Raw genomic sequence first — 23,087 nt, 5'->3', positions numbered from 1 at the left:
TAATTTTTAAATTCCCTCTCAAATCTCAATGGTCCAGAGGGAATTAACTCCATGATTGCACAATCGAAGGAAGCATCATGAAAATTAATGGCACAAATCCAAGAATGGGAAACGAGTCATAGAAGAATTGTGCAAGTAAAGATGGAATCCTAAGTTCTAACTATATTAAAAACCATCACACTAACTGCATGTTTAAATTAAAGTTAAAAGAACCAAAAAGTACTTTTATTCTGGAAGCAACAATTTTTTCATATTCATTTGGTGCATTGAAATTGGTTATTGTACATCTGCATCTCTCCATACATAGAGCTTCTGTTTATGGCATTAACTAGAAGTCTAAACGTTCCTTTCTAAACCTGTTAGTGATATTCATATAAACCTCCTTCTCTTTTTCTTTCCATCTTTCACTTTCATGATTTGACTTGAGAAAAAAATGAGAAAGATAGATGCTTATTTTCCTTTACGGGTAAAATCGATAATTCTGACAAGTTCCGGTTTTAGTTGTTGTAGGTAGCATAAGGGCTAGATGCTCATCATACAGTTAAGGATTTCAACAAGAGAACAGAAACTTCTGTAAGAATTTCGTAAGGAAACAATATATCAATTGATTTCTTTATACGCTCATACCGGGGTTAACAAAGAACAAACCAAGAAAAGAATAACTGAATCAATGAGGCTGATTTTCTTATTTCACCTCGTATGACCAGTTTGCAAACCGCAGTGTGGAGAATTATATCAAATAATGAGAGAACAGAAGAAACTTAAAGTTCTTTGCAGAACTACACCATTCAAAGTTGCTGCAACTTATGAATATGTTCCAATAATGAAGTAGCCTTCCGTTTGGCCCTCTCTGTGCCATTTCGAGCAAGTTCAGAGAGAGGTATGAGAGCACCAAGTCTACTTATACAAGCAAGATTATCTGCATCCCTCTTGCACAAGGCAAGTAGAATAGCAGCTGCATTCTCTTTATTGCGAGGCAATCCGGTCCTCAAAAGATCTATCAAAACTGGTATAGTGCTGGCTTTTACTATGGCAACTTTTGCCTCTTGGTGGCTTGCAAGAACTGACATTATCGTTAGGGCTTCATCAACCATCGATTTGCTTGAATCTGTAAGCATCTTCAACAATGCTGTGATGATACCTGCCCTAATGGCCCTGCCCTTGTTCCCTTGATAAATGCATAAATTGAACAATGCTGTTGCTGCATCCTTCTTTCCTCTAGGACTCCCGTTTTGGAGCAATTCCACTAAAGCCGGTATAGCTCCTGAGGCGCCAATAATTATCTTGTTCTCATCTGCAAGTGACAAGCTGAAAAGGGTTGCTGCTGCATTTTCTCTTGCTTCCATGGTTCCAGCTCGGAGGACTTGGACAATGGATGGAATGGCACCAGCAAGCATTATAAGTCCCTTGTTGTTTTCATATATGGAGAGGTTGAGAATTGAGGTAACTGCATTGTCTTGTGTCAGTACATCTTCTGATGTTAGAAGGTTGACTAGAACTGGAATTGCTCCAGCTTCAGCAATTAGTATCCTATTGTCAGTACTTCGTTTGGATAGCAATCGAATTTCAGTAACAGCTGATCTACGCTCCTCAACAGATCGGCTGGAGAGCTTCCATACCAGAGCTTCAATTGCTGCTATGTCACCTGTAACATCTCTGAATGATCCATCACTCTTCTTTAATTTTCCATTGGTTAGTCCTGTTGGCTGCTCAATGTTGTGCTCTATACACCACTGAGAAATAAGGCTCCTTAAAACATAATTTGGTGTAAGGGTCAAATGTTGGAGCTTCTGCTGAGTTTTCGGACATGTTGTATTTCCACAATCTATCCATCTCTGTATGTAAGATCTCTCATATGTCTGCAGAATAACATAAGCAGGAAATTTAGAAGAGCAGAAAAAATTTGTAGAAATATTTCTGGTGTTGATGCAATGTGTGAGATGAACTCACCTGACCAGTGGCTACAATAACAGGATCCCTCATTAGTTCCAAGGATATAGGGCAAAGAAAATCTTCAGGGATCACAATTCCTTCAGTCTTTTTAACCTCAGGTAGACTCTTTGTCTCAGAAATTTCTTGACTTTCAGGTTCAATTGCATTTAAGGAAACTTCAACTTCAGTAGGGATGCTCCTTGTTCTTTCCAAGCGAGATCTGGCAGGATTTGTGCTGCAGCATTTCCCTTCATCGTTGATAGGAATGCTGTCTAGTTCTGATAAATTTTCAGGGCAGCTTTGTTGTTTGTGCAACCTACTCACAGATTTGCCAAGAACCTGACTAATTTCTTCAGCCAGTGGCTGGGATAATTCATGAGATGGCATCTTTGAAATCATAAACCCATATTTATCCGTGGCCCGTCTCAATTGTGTTCTCACCAAATCCACCTAGAAAACCAGAAAATATCAGCAAATTCACTCAAGCAAAATGTAGATAAAATTAAAAATACTTGTAAAGAAAACACCCCGTTTATCCAAATTCTACCTGCTCCTTGACTTCCTCCGAGATGTCCAAATCGTCATATGGCAAATTGCTCAACAGTTTCTCCAATTTCCATGTCACACACTGAAATTGGAAGACAATGGTCTTTGCAGCTCCATCCTTAAATCAACATACATCAAATTTCAGAGATGTACACAGACATCCTTACACATATACATGCCCACAGAAATTCAACCCTCATAAGATTCCAACTTAAAATAATTCAACAAATGCAAAATTATTTCTCTATTTTAAAGAACACATTGTAAAGACGCAATTTCACAAAGAACAACACACAAAATGCCAAACAAAAGACCAATTCTTTCTTTTGAGACAATCCTGTTTGAGACGGTCGAGCTCCAAATGTGAACACCTCTCTTTACATGAGTTTGAACATTGGTTCGACACGCTATGATAGACTAACTAGTCTCTTCAACTAAACCCAACCCCATTTGTAAACAACATAATGAGAACATAAGCAAGCCATGAGTAACATATATGGGAAGCATTCTACTTTCTCCACAAAAACATAACCATAAATAGCGGTTTGATTGCACGCATCACACCAATCTAAACAAAAAAGTTCGAATCCTAAAAAAAACTGTGTAATTTCCCGAAATACCACTCTCACAAGTCACGAGTAAAAATTGAACTTTATAATGAATTTCATCAAAAATAAACTATTTTCTTTTTGTACGATGCCGTTTTGGGAATGCAAAAAAACTCAAACTTTAACAGTTTCAGCTGGTTGAACTACAGATCTAAACTACTCAAAAACCGAACAAAACGACGTCGTTTGGAAATGGATCGTGAAACTCACAGAGGAGCAATTGGAGCGGAAGTTTCTAGCGACGGAAAGCAAGCGTCTTGCGGAGTGAAGCGCGAGGACCAGATCAGAAGACCACTTTGAAGAAGCCGAGGAAGAAGGAGAAGGAGAAGAAGAAGAACCACCGACAACGTTGTTGCTGAGTTCCTTAATCTCCTCGAAGAGGTGGGTGAGGAGGGAGATCCGGCGAACCAGATCGGTGCAGTCCTTGCGGAACATGGCGCCGGCGGAGCCGGCGGAGGAGGATAACGCCGAGCACATTCCGGCGATGTCATGGACCAGACACAGCAGCTCCGGCGTGTGGTCTCCGGCGAGCTCCTCGCCGGCCATTGTCGACGCTGCTAAGGTTTAAACTTTTAAGGCTAACGTTGTGTTGTGTTCGAGGAAACTGAGGAAAGTCAGAGAGAGTCTAATAAGGTGTTTGTGTGAAGAGACTTATCAAGTGTCGACACGTACAAAAATAAATAAATACTGTAAATCGCTGTAATAATAATGTCTTGTGTTGGTGCTTGCGAGGCCTCACGTTCACCGGGTTTTCTAAATTAATATTGTAATCAGTTAATTAAATAATGGTGTTAATTTAATTCCATTTCTGAGAAAAAGAAGAAGAGGAAAATAGTCAAAATACGGTTTTTGATGGTTAGTTTTATTAGTTAATTAATAATTTAAATAATGACAAATAATCAATTTTTTTCCTAAAGTGTGTCATGTCATGAAAAATTAGTTTTTCTGAAAAATAAAAAATATAAATTTAATCATGTAAAAAAATATGATAAATTAATTTTTTATAAATTTATTAGATTATTTTATTATTAAGTTATAGTATTTAATAATTAATTTGATGATAAATTATATTTTTATAATTAATTTAACATTAAATTATAAATTTAAGAACTAATTTATTATTAAATTATTTTCGAAACTAATTTATCAAATTTTTTCATTTTTAAAAACTAAATTTATATTTCATTTTATTACTATGTCACATATTCGAAAACGAATTTCACTGTTTATCCATTAAATAATTGGTTCGTTCATTCTGGAGAGGGTTAACTTAAACGCCTTAGCTGGGGAAAGCGAGAATCTCGGGGAAATTGAAATTTGGGGAGATAATGATATAGAGAGAGAAAGGATAAAAGAGGATACAGTTGGGTTTGGAATATCATGAATTGTAATGCAACTAACTACTATTGTTTTTTTTTTTCTTCCTTTTTTTATATGTATTTTGATATCTTGAGACTTTGAACGGAATTTTTGCTATTAGCTAGTAGCTAGTAGCTATTTCGTACTCTAGGTCCAAAGTTAATTTTGAGTATTTGACACGTTCGGATTTCAGAAACTAGACTCAATATATGTTTTTTGGTACATAGACTGAATATATGGTTAAGTTATCTCAATTTAGTCTAATATCTATTCAACAACAAAAAAAAGTCTACTATCTTATGTTATTTTTTACTGAAACTATCTTATAATATGTTCAAAAGTATATTTTATGTCACAATTTAATTAAAAAGTATTGACAATATATATATATATATATATATATATATATATATTAATGTTATTTTAAGATTAAATTTTAATTAAATGATAATGTAATCACACATTTACACTCACCATGAATGAAAAACTATTTTTTCTTTAAATAATTATATTTTAATGATAAAAAAATAATTTAATAAATAATATTTTATATAACATAATATTATATTGGTATTAATAGTATCTATCTAAAAATATATATTATAAAATATTATTTAATTATGGACTCTTTTTTTAATCTTACAATTTAACTATACATAATATTAAAATTTATATATTGTGTCAATATATTAAGTTGAACTTGTCTTATTTCATATCAATATTTGGAATTTAAACAGAAGTTCTTATCAATATTTGGAATTTGATTTAAAAAATCCCATAAATATTCTACCGGCTTGCACATCCTAAATACATCTATTGATAAATAAAAGTTTTACAATTAAATAAAAGAATTTTCTATTTCATACTAAATTAAATTAACGCATCAAAACAATGTCGTTAAAGCCATTTAAACTTTCCTTTTTACAATATTGTTACCATTTAAATATATTTAATTATTTATTGGATATAAACATTACGCAATGTACGCAGAAATAGCGATTAATTATAAACATAGGCAGCGGCGTAGCCGCGTGACAGCAAGTCGGCAACGTGGAGAACAGGTCTGAATTTTTCTTTTCTTATTATTTTCTTAATGTGGAAAAAAAAAACTAAGGATTTAGCTTTTTTAATATTATCCTATCTTTTGCTAGCTTTTTTGTTTTAAAAGAAATCTTTTTGCTAGCTATATAAGTTTCATAAATTGACAATATTTTCTGAACCCCCTAGCATGTCTCTTTTCCGTTCCTTTTCCTTTTGCTATGCATCAAAAATTCAATACCGTTTTTGTTATGAAAATGATATTGATATCAAATTGTTCTAATTATAAGAATGATAAATTTTTATTGAAAAATATGAATACATATAAGATGAATATCTTTCTTTTAATATATTTTATTTTATACTCAAGGATCCAACCAAGATTTAAATCATAAATCATTTGATTAAAAGATAAAAAATTATTATCACATATATTAGTCATTATTCTCTAAAGTGTAATTCACTATCAGTTTATTACTTAGATAGTTGAAAGTATCAAAATATGATTTGAGTATTTAAGAGTGTAATTTATCTCTCACTTTAATTATTTGTTGGAATTTTTTTGTTATAGGTAACGTCTGTATTGTGTTTGCATTGCATACTATTTGCCGTAGCAATTATGGTGCACTCATAAATGACTAATGACAATTTATTTATTATCATTTTTGTTTTTGATTGAATTGTCTTGCCTATATTATCAATAATTATTTATGCACTGAAGTGTGACATGTCATTCAGATATGTACAATCAACTATTATGTATAGGCTGATAACATGTTACAAGTTAACTAATGAAATGGCAGAATTAAAGTGCTCATTACCTTTATTTTCATTTTTGATAATAGGGGTGCTCATTACTTTTTTTTTTTTTCTACCATCAATGTTAGATATTTAGGCATAAAATATCTATTTTTACTGAAAGATAACGTGAAGCTTGCGATTTATTTTGTGTGGTTGTTGATTTCGCTATTCTCTGTTATTTTTATTTTTGCTTACTTCAGGTGATATATTTGTTATTTTTTGTCCTTTACTCTTGTTTTCCGTTCACAATTTCCTTTTTTTTTTTGCAGTTGATCGAGTTTATAAAACTCTAACATTTTTTACTGCTTTTAATTTTCACTTCGTGATTCGACTTTGTTTTTTGATGTTTGAAATTTAGAATTTGGACGTATATAAGGTAGTTTTATTGAAAATTTTAAGTTCTCTAATTATATTGAATTATTTAAGCAAATCAAAGAAACAATGTGATGCTAATATTATTTGGCAAGGTATTTGAGATTGGATATAATTTTTAAAGAAAAATAATTTATTATAATAATCTTTTAGTTAATATAACGGGTTTTAACAGTTAGCTTTGCCCCTGTGTGGAGGCAACATATCTCTTTTGTTTTTTTCTATGATATTTTGCCTTGTTATGATGATTTTGGTTGCTAGCTGGAATAAAAGCATCTAATCTATAACAATAGATGAAGAAAAATATTTTTTATCTGGTCTCCACTTTTTTCTAGACATCTTTACCTTAAAAACGTAAATAACCCCATGATTCTATCGTATTGTTAACAAAACTGCAACATGTCTTCACCCATATTGTATTGTTTGCAAAACCACAACAAAACTCGTTACTTTCTCTAACCTCCCACGTCAAAATTATATTTATTTTCTCTATGGGGCGTTCATCATCTTCATATTTTTTTACTTTTTCACAAAGTTGCAATTTTCTTGGCAATATTATCAAATGCTATAATACGTTAATGCCTTGTTCTGTTTACGTGGTTTTGCATTTAGAGGTTTCTCTTATTTGGTTGTTGAGGTTATTTTAATGAATTTTTTCAAGTGTCAGTGAAGAAGGTTCGACTTGATACACTTTGTGCCCTAGCGTGCAAGGATTCTTAATTTGGCAACACTTCATTTGCAATAGGACATGGCCCGCACGTGCCTCTTTTAAGGGTTACACATTGTTGTTGTCTTACCAATAAAATTATACGATTTCAATGAATCAGGGCATGTAAATTTAAACAAGGCGACATGGCTTGATGGCACGTGTGGTGCTGATGAACAAAACTCAGAATATCCCCTTTTCCTACATATATCTCTGTCGAAATTCTTTTTTCTTTCTAGCTTTTGTTATTTTTCTTCCCCTCTCACTTTTGCATATGCGTAATTATATATTGATTTATTATTTTTTTATGCATAAAAACAAAAGGTTGAATTATGAAGAATGAATCAATACTTGTGTTCACTTCACTCTCCTGTTGTCGCACACTTTATTGTAATTTATTAAACTTCACCATATTAACAAGTAAAGTTAGTGTGTTTTTCATTTTTTGTTTTGCTTTTTTTTTTCCTATAAATTATCCTATTGATATGCACTTTTAGCAGAATTTAAAATTTAAAATGTGTATAAAGTATTTTTTTTTTATCTATAACAGATTTTATGATCTAATATAAACAAGTATATAGAGTTGTTTTCTTCTTATTCTTCTTTTTTTATTAATTTTAAATTTTAAATTAATTTTTCCTGTATTATAACTTTTCATTTCTCTCATGGAAATATCACAACCAGACCCCTGAAAATCATAAAAGTAGGTTATTTCTCATTATTAGTTCCAAGGTTAGCACAAAAATAAATTTTCTCTATTTCACATTAATTGTGTGTCAGCATCTTTATTATCTTTATCATTTTGTTCTTTGTGTCTACTTAATTTTCAAACTAAAACTAATATATGTCAATATATAGTTTAATATATGAAAAGAGAAAGTATGGTAAAATATCAAATTTAACTCTTACCCAAACAAACAAAAAAAATGTGTAGAGATAATCATATATTGAGAAAAAAAATAACTTAATAAACTAAAAATAACACATAGAAAAAAAAAACTTACAGACAAACATTCATCAAATACAAAATAAATTATTCAATAAATTAATATACACATCAATACATAATAATATATTGTAGTAATATAAATTTAATTCTTTAATTTTTTTAATATTTTTTGTATTTTATATAGTTAGTGTTAAAATTTATAGTATTTTAATTTGAATAAATTTTAACACAAAATACAAAATAGAAAAATAGGAATGCGGTGTTTCTGCTAGTTGTAAATAATGCACGAAGAAAGAAAGAAAAAAGGGTAAGGATGCAAGGTCGTTTGCCAACCTGTAAAGCCATCATATTGTCGTGTCTTACTAAGACAACCATGAAAATAACCAATAAGAAAAAAAAAATGAGACAGAAAACAAGTTTCACATTATTTTTTATGTTATGGATTATAGATGATAAATGTTCTTCAACTCGCTCAGAAGAAGATTAATTTTTACTGAATTGCCACTCATTTCTTCACATATAATAGATCATTTCTATATATAATACAACGAGACCTTATTTATAAATATAATATAATATAAATATAACAATAGTTTCTATTCATTTCTTGTTTACAAATGTAGGTCTTTGCAGAGGTGCAGGCGGAGCGATACAGTAGCGGTGAGGGTGATGGGCATTGGGTTAGTTGGAAACCATTATTTATAATTTAGAATGCCACTACACTAATCAAATGAGTTTTGAAATGTTATATTGTTTTGTTTATTTTTTTGTGAATCACCAGAAATAACAATGTTGGTCCCTCTTAAATATTTAGCATTAGCATTATCATTATCATATCCTTCACATTAAAAAAAGATTATTATGCTTGAGAACAAATGAACAGAAAAATAATAAAGTAAAAATAGAATAATTTAATATAAGGAGTTTAACTCAATTAAATAAGATGTGTGAGTATTATAAACTTTTTAATATCGTGTTTAATTCTTACTAAAAAGAAATAATTTAATGTCATTATTATCATATTCATAATTATAATATTTATCTATGGTGTTTCATATTTTAATTTTTTGGATATTTACTAATGCGATCGTTTTGTGAATAAAGGAAAAATTATGAATGATACAATTTTTTTTTCTTCGCAAAATGCTTTACAAATGAATAGGGGTCACTAAAAAAATCAGCGAGACATCATTCTCTAGCTGATTGAATTTGCCACGGGTGTTTTTAGGATGACCATCACTAATTCATAAGAATTTCATAAAAAAAAGTATTTTATAGTAATCTTCAGTTTCAACGTTTAATCACGGTTAACACAACTCATAATAATGACATGGGTTAAGTGACTTAAAATTTAAAATCTGATTAATATTTAAGTATAAAATAAATTATATTGAAAGGAAATATTCACATTATCGCTAACATTCCTCTTGTTTTATTCATTTCTCACTTTTTAATGTACTTAGAATGTCAATCCTAGTTTCCTGATTATTGGCGTTTAACTAAACTAAATCGATATTCAAATACAGCTTATATTGTTGGGTGTTGAGGAAAAGTCCAAACAGAAGAAAAACTCTATTGATAAATTAATAAGAAAAATATTATTATAGACATATTAATCCAAATCCTTAAATGATAAATTAATATTAATTTTTTTATTTTATATGAGAAGTGATGTGCATACAATAATTTATATAATATTATATTTTATCTCTATTTCTCTCCTTCATCCTATCACTTAATATATTTTAAATTTAAAGTTATCTTTTAATTCTCTCTTTTTCTTAGTTGTATATTTTATTATATAATTTATTGTACTGTATAATTTTCTCTTAAAAATTAATATCGAAATCCAAAACAAAATTTTTAAGAATGACATTACCATCAGTCTTACATCTAAGAAACAAAAGACAAGATTTAACATAAATAATAATGACTTGCATACTTTAATCAAATGGTTCAAAGTTTAAATTTTAAGTAATCCTTAAAAATGAAATAAATTGTGTTAAAAGAAAAATATCTACTAGTGTGTATTTAAGATTTTCATTTCAGCCCAAGCAACTTCATACTAATTACATGGTTAGGAAGAAAAACATTCATATTATTGATTTAATTTTTCTTTAATCCCAAATTTAGTCAATCAAGCGTCAATCAATTTCAAGAGAATACATGATGAATTAAGCATTAAATATTCAATTAATTTACGTTAGACATCATGCCCAAGTTTTGGTAAAACTAATTAAATAATGATGTATGAATTGTTGTAAACTTGACACATTGTTTTTTATTTTGGATAAAAAAAAACATGACTTTAAAGCTAGCTGAAAACTTATAAGCTATAAGTTAGCTAGGAGTTGAAAAGATGAAAGTTAGCTAGTTGATTTAATTGAAAGTGTTTGATAAAATTAGTTGATAAATGTCAAAAGATGTAAAAGAACATATTTAATATTTCTAAAAATTTAATTTTTTTAATAACTTATCATCTTAAAAATAGGACATATTTTGCTTTTATGAATTGAATTGATAAAATAAAAATCATGTAAGAAATCAAATTATTAATTAAAAAAAACATAAAAATAATTTAACAAATAACTATAAAAAGTTGATATGATTGAAGAAACTTCTAACCTTAAGAAATTATGTAACAATAACAATTAACAAGTTGATTGTCGTATACGTGTAAGAATGTAAAATAAAATATAAGAATTTTTCAAACATAAAAGAAGAGGCTTTTAAAATTGAATAAAAGGGCAAAATAAAATTTTAAATAAAATAATAAAGATAAAATTGAGAGAAAAAAAAGTAGCTAATAAGCTAACTTATTTTTCATAAGTTACTTCTAGTCGTTTATGAAAAAAAAGCTACAAAAATAACAAAGAAGTTTATTTTGGTTAAAATAACTTATAAGCTAATGAAAGAAACTCATAAACTCCTCTAGAACCTTACCAAACATAGCATAAGAGTCATCAAACCAATTCTAAATTAATTTTTTTTATCAAACATATGATTAAACATCAAAGATCCTATAAATCTTCATTGGAATATGTCAAATCATGCATTCAAAATATGACTAAAGAATACAAATCCAAATTTAGATGATGATGCCCCAACTCAAAAGGATTCAAATCAAGATTTAGAAAAGAATTAATAGAGAAAGATATCATATTAAGAATCGAAAAACAATAGTGAACCTCCATATTCATAAAAAAAACCTTGAACGGTTGAATTGATCATAAGATATTTAACCTAAATAAAAAACATTTTAGTCATTAAAATTAAAAGAAAAAAATAGTCCCTAAGCACCAATGGCGTCAATAAAACTATTTGTGTGGCTAATCGAGACCATGCCAACATTTATCACATGAAATTTAATATGACACTTGTCGTGCAATATCTTTTTGGTCTTTTAAATTTAGGCAAAGTTTTTTTAGTCCCATAAGTGTAAAAATGATTTTTTTAGTCTCTCAAATTTTAAAATAATTTTTTTGTTCTCATATTTAAAAATAGCATAGTTTCCACATTCAAAACTTATTTTTTAATCCCTTAATTTAGAAATAACTTGTTTTGGTCCTCACAATACAATATGCTTAATTTTTCGTGGAGACCAAATTCACTTCAATCACCTTTCTATAATTTGAGTTGTGATCTAAACAAGAAAAAAGAGTTAAAGTTGTAGTCTAAGTAAATTTATTAGTTCACATGTTGACTTGAATGTTGAAGTGCATTTACCAATACTCCCATCTTCACTTGATCTTGGAACCAACACCAGTGCCGTATTGATCATTAAAAGTAATTCATCTTGTGGGCCCTTATTGTTCAAAGGCTTGACTAGATCATTTTGATATCATTTGTGAGAAAAATTTATAGTGTGATTGGATGGAGTAATTTAATAGAGGAATTTATTTTTTCAAGAAATTTAAAATGATTCATGATAAAATAGTTTGTTTGGATAGAGTATTTGAAATGAGATTTAATTTTTGGTATTTTTATGAATCATTTTGATTGACTAAAACAGTGAGATTTCAAATTCTCTAAAAAAATATAGAATTTGAAATTATTTTTTTGGAGATGCTCACTCTAACTCACGTTCTTGCTCGCGATTCTTTCTTGCCCAACACTCACAACTACGGGTGACCAAAGTTTTTACGATCGATATCGACATAAGTTGTTTTTCACGGATATTGGCCGAGGTTTTTTCGGTCAGAATTTTTTTGTATAATGTCAACCAAAGCTATTTTTTGTCGATATCGGCTAAGATTTTTTTTAGATGATGTTGGTTAGGGTTATTTTCTCACTGACGTCAATTATGGGAAATTTTTACTAACGTCGGCCAATGATTTTTTTGGTCGTTGTCATCCAGGTTTTTTCAGTTGACGTTGATCAATGATTTTTTTGGCCGACGTTGGCTAGATTTTTTCTACTAACATCGGTCATGACTAACTTTTGAGTAGACACCTGTTAGGGTTTTTCAGCCAACGTCAGTTAGGTTTTTTCAGCCAACATCAGTTAAAACTATTTTTAGTCAATATCAGCTAGAGTTTTTTTTTAGTTGATGTTAGTTAGGGTGTTTTGGCTTATGTCAACTATATTTTCTTAGCCGACATCGGTTAGGATTTTTTTGCTGACATTGACTAGGATTTTCTAGCTGACATCAGCCAGAGTTATTTCTTAACCACATTAGCTAGGTTTTTTGATTGATGTTGGCTAGGGTTTTTTCTACTAACACCAGCTAGATATTTTTGACCAACATCGGACATGACTATTTTTAGTTGACATCGACTAGGTTCTTACAGTCGACATCCACTAGAGTTTTTTCGGTCGACATCGATTAGAGCTATTTTTTAGCCAACATCAGCCAAGATTATTTTATAATTGATGTTGGGTAGGGTTTTTTGTCAGACATTGGTCAGGGTTATTTGTTAGCCAACTTCGACTAGGGATTTTTCGACCAACGTTGACCAATGATATTTTTTAGCCAACATCGGGTAGGTTCTATTGGTCGGCATTGACCAAACTATTTTTTAGCCGATATTTGATAGATTTTTTTGTCAATGCTTGCTAGGATTTTTTAGGCTGACTTTGGCTAAAAATAGTCTTGGTCAATGTCGTTCGAAAAGACCCTAGCCGTTGTCGGCCAAACAAATTCTAGCCGGCGTTGGTAAAAAAATCTAGCCAACATTGGTTGAAAAATAGACTCAACCAACGTTAGCCAAAAAATAGTCCCGACTGATGTCAGCTGACAAATATTCTTGGCATACTTTGACAAAAAAAATCATATTTGATGTTGACCGAAAAATAGCCTTGGTTGATGCCGGTTTAAAAACATCAATGGTTGTGGTTAGGCAAAACAATCCTGTTAAAATTATCAATATTTTGTATTTATAAATTATTAAAAATTGAAAATATTTTTTAATTAATATTTCAAAATTAGACTGTGTTTATTTTTATAAAGTTTAATATTAAAATTTCATCTATTTAAAATATAAAATTGAAATTTTGCATATGGAGGAAATTGAATTGTCCTATCCAAACAAAGAATTTAAAATGGAAGAAATTTGAATTGATTTATCCAAACAAAGCATTTGAAAAATGAAGAAAATTAAAATCAAAGCAATTCAAATTCTAGACATTTTAAATTCCTTGAAATTTTGATATTCCTGATCCAAACACAAGGTTAAGTTATTCTCGTCATTACATAATAGTCACCACTTATCATAAGTTATTTGACACTATTCATGTTCCCACTCTTGATTGCATAATTGTTACTTAGGGCCAAATCATGGTGGTCTTTATTTATAAGTTTAAAATAATTTAAAAATCTAAAATTAGATTTTACTTTTTAAAAAATAGTTTTTAGTTTAGGGTGATTTTTATTTTTTAAAAATTAGGTTTGTTTTATTGTAGTTTTTTAGTTTAAAAATTCCCTATATAGTTTAAATTAATTTAAAGGCATGTTTGTATGGTGGTGGTAGTATTAACAACAACAAAAATGTTAGTAAAGGTAGTAGTGATGATGATAACAGTGATGATGTTCATGACAACGTTGGTAGCGGAGTCAATGTTGTTGGTGGTAGTAGTAGCAACGACAACACCAATAATGATGACAACAACATTGTGGTAGTGGTGGTGGAAGTGCAGGTGGAGGTAGTAGTGATTTGGTGGTGGTTGTGGAAATGATAATATTAATAGTGCAATGATATTAGTACTAGTGATGATAATGGTGGTGATAGTGACGATGACGACAATGATAATGATAGTGGTGGCGACAATGTGCTAGTAGTGGTGGCAATGCTAGTAGAGGTAGTAACAATGTTGATGGTAAATGTAACAACAATGATGGTAGTGGTGATGATGATGCATGTGGAAGCAATAGTGGTGATAGTAGTAATGGCAGAGACAGTGGCTATAATGGTGATGATATTGGTGACGATGACCATGTTGTGTCGGTGATGTTGGTGGCCATGTTGTGTTGGTGATGGTGGTGATGATGCTAGTGGTGGATTTTTTTTTTATAATGAGCATATATTAGTTATATGAATGACAAAACGGACTGACCCAACCCATTTTGGCCTGCCTAGCCATTAGCTCGCCAAAAATGGGACAAGGCAGGCTGGAGATCTTGGCCCATCAGCCCACTATGTCCCGTCTCACCTAACCCACCAACTTATTGGGCTAAAGGCAAGGTGGGGCGGGTTGGCTCGCTAGCCCACAATATTAATTTTTTTTATAAATTATAATTATATTAATATATGAAACTACTAAAAAAATTAAAAAAAAGGTAGAAAGGGTCTTTTAGTTCGGTTTATGTTTAATTACTTTGTATTGTTTAAGATTTTAAGAGTAGTTTTAGAATTTATGACTTTGTGTTGTGATTTAACTACTTGATAGACTTGTTATTATTAGTTAGTATTGACTACTAGTATTTTGTGTAGTTTAAGTACTTTGTGTGACTTAAGATTTTAGGACTAGTTTGTTATTTTAAATACTTTATATTATCAATTATTTTTTAAGAGTTTTTGTTTCTTTTATGGGCAGGTTAGCCCGCTAGCCCGTCAGCTCACCTTCAGGTGGTGGCGACAATATAATGATGGTGATGACAACAATGTGCTAGTATTAGTGGTGGTGCTAGTGGAGGTAGTAACAATGTTGGTGGTAGATGTAGCAACAATGGTGATGATGATGCATGTGGAAGTAGTAGTGGCGATAGTAGTAGTGGCGAAGGCATTGGCTATAATGACGATGATAGTGGTGACGGTTACCATGTTGTGTCGACGATGGGGGTGGCCATGTTGTGTTGGTGACGATGGTGCTTGTGGTGGTGGTGATGCTGGTGTTGGATTTTTTTTTAATAAGCATATGTTAGTTTTAGGGATGACAAAACAGGTTGACTCAACTCATTTTGGCCAGCCCTAGCTTGCCAAAAAGGGGTAAGGCGGATTGACCTACTCAAATTTGACGGGTTGGACATGCTGACCTGCCTTCTAGAAAAAAATAAAAACTCTTAAAAAAATAATTGACAATACAAAGTAGTTAAAATAACAAGCTAGTCTTAAAATCTGAAATCACACAAAGTATTTAAACCACACAAAATACTAATAGTTTTTAATAACTAATAATAATAAGTGTACCAAATAGATAAATCACAACACAAAGTCATAAATTCTAAAATTAATCTTAAAATCTTAAACAATACATAGTAATTAAACATAAACCAATCAAAAAGATCCTTTATACCCTTTTTTTAGTAATATCATATATTAATATAATTATTATTTATAAAAAACAATTAATATTGCGGCTTGACGGGCCAACTTGTCCCACCCCGCCTTTGGCTTGACAGGTTGGCAGCTTAGGCGGGCGAATCATGTCGGGATGGTAGACCAAGATCTCTACCTCGTCCCGCCAAATTGATAGCGGGTTAGCCCGCTTGGTCTAACTCGTTTTATCATCCTTAGTTAGCTTATTAATTTTGTTAAAAATATGAGTTGATGTGATTCGAACTTGCTAGCCTTCTCCTCTCCAACAAATCTTTTTCCAACAACCATTAAACAAACCTTATATCTCTCATGTTAACCTTATACCTCTCATGTTAGTGGTAGTGACAATATATATATTTTAAAACAAAATACCAAATTCATAAATATTTTTTCTTAGCATTCAAAATAATGTAAAAATATTTTGAAATTAAATTAAAAATTATTTTAATTTCATTTTTATCGAATGCATTTTATTTTCAAAATTAATTTAAAAATAAAAATTTAAAACTCGCTATCACCCTGAACTTTCCCTACGATATATTAAGCCTGTATTTTCTGTTAATTTTTGTTATATTTGAAAGGAAAGCAAATGTGCAACACGATGGAATGTTTTTTTGTGTTGAAATTTAGAAAGTGTTTATAATAATTTATCGAATTGAATCGAATAAAATGGAAGGATAAGAAATGAGCCAATGGTCATCCAATTCCACACCCACGAAGCATCACAAACAACGAACAACAAATTAATTGTTGGGGTCACGTCTGAAGTTAATCAACAAGCGTGTTGTCTTTCTGTTATCTATATTCTTTTTTTAAGAGTCTTTCTGTTATCTATAAAAGTATGATTATTATTTCTTTTTGATATGGCAAAACATATAAAAGTATGATTATTATGTTAACATAATTCTTCTTTTGGCATACAACAGTGTTTTCTATAATTAATTGGACCCATTATTGTTGACATTACAATAAATTATACCAAGACTTATCCTACTCATTTCTTCATTCATCTTAGCAAAAATCTCCATTAGGTGATAATTTTGTTCTGTTTTTCTGTTCATGATCACTCTGACTCAACAAGCAGAGCCTTCGCAGAAGTTCAGTTCATCGGGAACTCATAATGACTTTCTCTTACACTAGGCAATGGTGGAGTCTAATTTCTCCACCAGTTGCTTCTAAATTTCTGCTAGTATTTATTTTCTTTTTTGTATACGATTTCTACTTAGTATTTCTATTATAAAATTTGAAGGTTGGGAAAGAAAAAGTTGTAAAACAGGGCTACTCTAATAATCTAATGTAATTTTTGAACTGATGCTATACACAATCATTGAGTGACATATAATAAAAGTTCACTTTATTTCTTTTGGTTTCTAATATACCTTCATACTCTTTAATCGTGAATTTGATTTCTTCATACTCTATATTAATAAAATAATATGGTTAGACCTTCTTTTACAAGTGGCATCTCCCCACTTTGAAACTTCTTTTTCCCCTAAAAGCATTATCATTGAGTGCAAGCCACTTAAGGGTTAACTTAAGTTTATTGGAAAAAAATGTTGCCAATTTATAAATGTTTATCTAGACTATTTTTCCCCATTTAACAAAAAGAAAAATCAAATTTTTAGCTACCTATACAATTTATTTATTCAGTTAGCCATTTTTACTGTTTATGGTGTGAATTCGGTACTAGCAAATCCAAATTCACACCCCCTCTGACCCCCTTTTTTTTTTTAAGTAATTACTTAATAACTAAAATTAATAAAAATTCAATAATATTAAATTATTGTATTTCAAACAAAATTTAAATAATAAAATTTATTAAAAAAAATTAAATTATTCAAATTTAGTTATTTTGTTATAATTGAGTATATAAAAAATTAAATAATAGAAATAGAATTTTCTCTTCGTCTTATAAATTATTTTATGGTAAATTTTGTTTTAAATTTTTTAATTATAGAAATGGAATATTAATCATTAGTAGTATATATAAATATTTAATTTCAATAATATAATTACTTAGTATAATTATTAAATATCAATATATAATATAATTAAATTATAAGAATAATTATTGATAACAAATATTTGTTTTATTTTAATGAATGATAATTGTAATTAAAATTAAATAATAATCAATTTGATAAATAAAATACAAACACACGATTCGTCTTTTCGTAACAGTGAAAGGTACCGACATTTTGTTAATTTAAAATGTTACTGTTCTCGGATGTCAAAATTTGCACAAATCCATCTTTTTTGGTCAAATAAAGAAGTAACCAAGTTGTAACTATTAATTGAGCCCGAAAGTTAGAATGAATTCATGTACCATAATTCACAACAACCTTTTAATAAAAAATTCAATGATTATTTATTATGAAAATTTTAAAATTCAATAAATAAAATGTAAATAAAACATCTCCACCAATTATATTTCATTAGGATAAATTTTAATTTTAATTTTTTTAAATAATATTATTACATTTATTCTTTTAAAAATACTTAAAATGCATTAATAATTAAATACAATAAATTAATTTTTTTAGATATAATCTTTGATAATATTTAAAATTAGCATTGCTATATATTATTATTATTTAATTTAAATATATAAATATTTTTTATTAACTTATTTAAAGATATTAAAAATGTAGCATTATTTCATTAGAAAAAAAATAAAAAAATGGAATTTTTTAAAAATGAAATAGGGTCAAAATTCGGGTTTGAAAAACCCGAATTCTTAACCTGTTAACAAGCAAGAAAAAGTAGGGGGTGTGAATTTCGATTTGGTAGTACCGAATTCACACCATGAACAATAGAAATGGCTAGTTGGGTAAATAAATTGTAAATGTGGCTAGTTGAGGAAATTTGGATTTTTTTGGGTTAAATGGGGAAAAAGTCTGTTTATCTAATAGTCATGGAATTCAAAATAGAAAAGTGTTATTAAAAAATATAACTAATGTTATTAAGTTGATTTTATAGTAATTTTAACAAAAAAAATAATTTTATTTATTCACTCATTCATTAATCACGATTTTGATGTCATTAAACTAACTTCAAATTGGGTTAAACCATTGAGACTCGGTGTCGAGAGCGTACTTGTTTTTTTCTTACTTGCCCAAGCTGTTGGAGGCTTACTGTTATGCCTTGGTGTGATAGCTAACTATTGAACAATTACATTAGTTTAAATGCATAAAACAATATATAAAAATTTACTTAAATCTTTACACAGGTTCATGAAGTTCAATTAACGACCACTGATTTAATTATTAAACTTTTACAATATATTTGAATTTGAATTTTAATATTTTCCTTGACCTTTCATATTGATGTAGATTTAACAACTGCTTAATGAAAGATATACAAATTATTGAAAGTAATTAGTTAAATATATTTTCTGGTAATTTAAATGCAGAAAATATGTATTAATTATAAATATAATTTATAATTTAAGACAAAATTCTTACATATTTATTTTAAAATAATATGAATTACTTTAATTAAAACATATACATGTGTTTATAATAATTAATTTAATTATCTCAAATTAGAAGATATACTTATTATAATTACTATATTTATATGATTTTCTAAATTAAGAATAGAAAAAAAATCTCTAATTTTTTTTTCGCTCAATTGCATATTCTTGTCAGACTTATTTACTTTTATTATAATATAGATAAAGATGTGATATAATAATAATTAAAATAGGTATTGGATATATATATATATATATATAATATATATATATATATATATAGTTAAAATTTATTATAATAGTTTATTTAAGAAAAAATTAAAAATACACACACAATATTAATATACATTAAAGTTTTTACTTTCACACATAAATAAACCAATTCTTTTTAAATAATAATAATAATAATAAAAATAATATAACTTTTATGCATATTTAAATATATGTATATCTGTATATTAAATTTTTGAATAATTATTTATGTACACACACGCACGTATATATATTAAAAATAAAATAAAAAATAAATTTTAAAATCTGATAAATGCAATATATTATTATTTTTTGACCCACGATATTTTCAATTTTAATTATATATTGTATTTAAAAAGTAAAATAATTAATGCTACAGAAGAAAAAATCTTTTTATTTGAATACTTAGATAAATATAAATCCTATATTAGAATCGTTAAATATAACATTAATATTTATGTTTATAAAAATTGAGAAAATATCGACAAGTTCATCTTTGCAAAAAATGACTACTAGAAGAATCACCAATCTCATCTTTATCTTGAAAATTATGTGTATTATCTATATTTTGACTTCATGCTAGTTTAGTTTTTTTATTTATTTATTTAAAGTTGATTTGGAACTTTAATTTTCATTAACTTAAAAGAAATAATTGGAAGTATCTAGCATGTGGGATTAACTAGGTTGATATTGTTTTAACGTAACCCATTTAAGTCTTGATTGCTCGACTCTTAAATATGTATTTGTGTCAAATATTTTAGGATAATTAAAATTTTGACATTTATAATGATTTTTTACTCTTGTGGATGATACATGAGTAGTACTTTGCATAAAAAAAATATTTGAGAAAAAACAAAGAGAGAAGAAACAACCAAAGGAATACCAAAGAAAGAGTGATGATGGTAGAGAGAGAAAAATAAGAAAAAGGAAACTATTCTTTTAAAAGCTCATTTTCATTCAAATTTTTAATTATTTTAATTTTATCCAAACTCATTCTATATCAAAGAAAATTAGATACAATATTAATAGATTAAATATTTTATGAAAGAACGAGAGAATAGTTAATCCTATCCATGTATTTACATTAAACAAAGATATTTTTTGTTCTAATTTTACTAGTTATTAGTACATATGGAATGATCAATATAGACTTATTAAATTCACATATTTGAGTTTATTAAAATAAAACTATGATTTGCATATAATTTCTAATGAATGATCCGCGAAAATAGTTTGCGTGAAGAGTCAAGGGCGGAGATTGTCCATATGCTAAAGCTAGTTATACTTTATGTGTAATTTTTGGCTTTAAAGATTATAACGGGAAATGCACTACTGATGCACAAAATCTATGTTGCTGCATAAAGGATGATGCCCCTGTACATGGTCTTCCTTAGATACTTTCCATGAATGGGTTGTTAGACTAGTTCTTTATACACTAATTAACTATCCTGAGTAACTTCAAATTTTGTCAAACTGGTCAGTTTACGTGACTCAGGTTAGCTACCTAATATATAACAATGAACAATTGATTGTCTCATTCTCACATCGTTTAGATTTATTGAGTAACTTTATAAATTTTAAATATCTAGAACCGTTAAATGAGAACTTAAGATGAACCAAGTTCAATGGAAAAATAACTGATCATCTCTACGGATTAGTTTCCTTATGTTTTTTAATTTCATGATTTTTTTTCCTTATTTAATTATGATCAAGACTCAGGAGTATATCATTGGTATAGTACTATAATTAGAGCATAAGTGCTTCTTAGTCTTTTGGATCACATCCTTCACACCAATATCAATATAATTTTGTTATTCTCAGTACATTATAATGAAGCATCCTAATGAAAAGTTGATAAATATTAAGCCCATTTTAATGAAGCTATTGCAATATCAGTAGCTTGCCAAAATTGTATTCCGAAGCTGCCCTTAAGAAATTTAATATGGGAATGACATAAACTTAAGGAAGAGATAAGTTTCCTTGTTCCCAGCTAATAGGAAACTGCCCTTAAAACCTTAGTAGCCCTGCGTTGTGAATCCTTAGATGCTCCAATTGTATTCAGTTCTATGAATTTAGCCATTTTCTTTGCTACCTCTTGGTCTTTCACAAGAGCCCATTTATACAAAATACAAAGTGGACGCCTTCGGATTTGTTCATTGCTATAAGTAGGAAGAAAGCATCTAAGCGTTCCTATTAAACCAATCATGAAGCAAGTTATTACTTTTTTTTCTTTGACCTCAATCACGTTCCTATTATATTTTTTTTGGCAACCTATAATAATGTATAAATTATCTTTTTTTTCCAAAATTGGTATGAAAAGCTTTCTCTTGGAATGATATTGTCAGTTTATTTTGCTTGGTGTAAGCGTGATTGAAAACAGCAAAACGTCATGTTAAATGTATAAATGTAGTACTAGATTGTAGTTTTCATTTTATTTTTTACATTGTTTTTTATGAGGAAATCACAAATGTGGTAGAATCTATTTTTTAATGTTATGTTTTTGGTTTTATAGTTACTTGAGATTGAAGGAGATAATATTATCATGACTGCTTGTGAGTGTAAATCCTAAGTGAAAATTGAAAAATTGCATCCCTTAAGTACAATTGGAGGCCAGAAACAAAGGTTTTGCCAACAGTGTAGCAGGTACATGTTTCATATGAAATTTCTCACCATTTGCTCTCTTAATTGATGCAAACTATACTGGAAAATTCTTCCTGATTAATTAAGATAATCTCCTGTTGTGTTTGCTTACCTTGCCAATCAATTAACAGATGATAACAACAACACCAAGGCAGATTGAGAGTCTGATATGCCTAATTGAAGCATTAGCTCGAATGCGCTTCTTAGAATGGGTTAGTTAGACTTAATTTCTTCATGAAGTGCATATATGAAATTGCATGGATAATTATTTAATAACCAGATGCAAATAGGTTGAAAAGCATGATGTAATGGAGGCATTTCAGCTTTTGGAAGTTGCGATGCAGCAGTTTGCAACGGATCATTCTATTGATAGTTTTCCAATCAAGTCTGATTATAATATTTCATCTAGACAAAAATTAGATAAAAGTGTGTCTAATGTTCTTTTTCTTCTTTTCATAGGAACTATTGAATATATCTTATTACTACTGGAGTTTCGGTAAGTGAAAGGATGAGAAGATAAAGTTTGCAACAAGCAACTCGTAACATAATCATGGAGAAATGCAGGTTAGGGGACCATCTATGTGGTTATTAGAGATATGGTAGTTCGTTCTGTATGAAAGTATACACTAGATTATACAAGTTTGCTATGACTTTG

The 23,087-nt window shown here is 29.1% G+C and overlaps 1 protein-coding gene across 1 annotated transcript; it reads right to left on the bottom strand.

Annotated features, from left to right (window-relative positions):
• Positions 1-548: 548 nt before the first annotated feature.
• LOC114403319 (U-box domain-containing protein 11-like) lies at positions 549-3,749 on the bottom strand. Its single transcript, XM_028366205.1, has 4 exons — positions 3,297-3,749; positions 2,480-2,596; positions 1,951-2,382; positions 549-1,859 (listed from the first exon to the last, which is right to left on the bottom strand). The coding sequence occupies exons 1-4, from the start codon at positions 3,630-3,632 to the stop codon at positions 789-791; spliced, it is 1,956 nt and encodes a 651-aa protein (XP_028222006.1). The 5' UTR covers positions 3,633-3,749; the 3' UTR covers positions 549-788.
• Between the last annotated feature and the right edge of the window lie 19,338 nt (positions 3,750-23,087).

The sequence above is a fragment of the Glycine soja genome, chromosome 20 (assembly GCF_004193775.1).
Source record: "Glycine soja cultivar W05 chromosome 20, ASM419377v2, whole genome shotgun sequence".
In the NCBI taxonomy this organism is placed as follows: domain Eukaryota; kingdom Viridiplantae; phylum Streptophyta; class Magnoliopsida; order Fabales; family Fabaceae; genus Glycine; species Glycine soja.
Note: the sequence above shows the minus strand (reverse complement) of the source record. Positions and strands in the feature narration are given on the sequence as shown.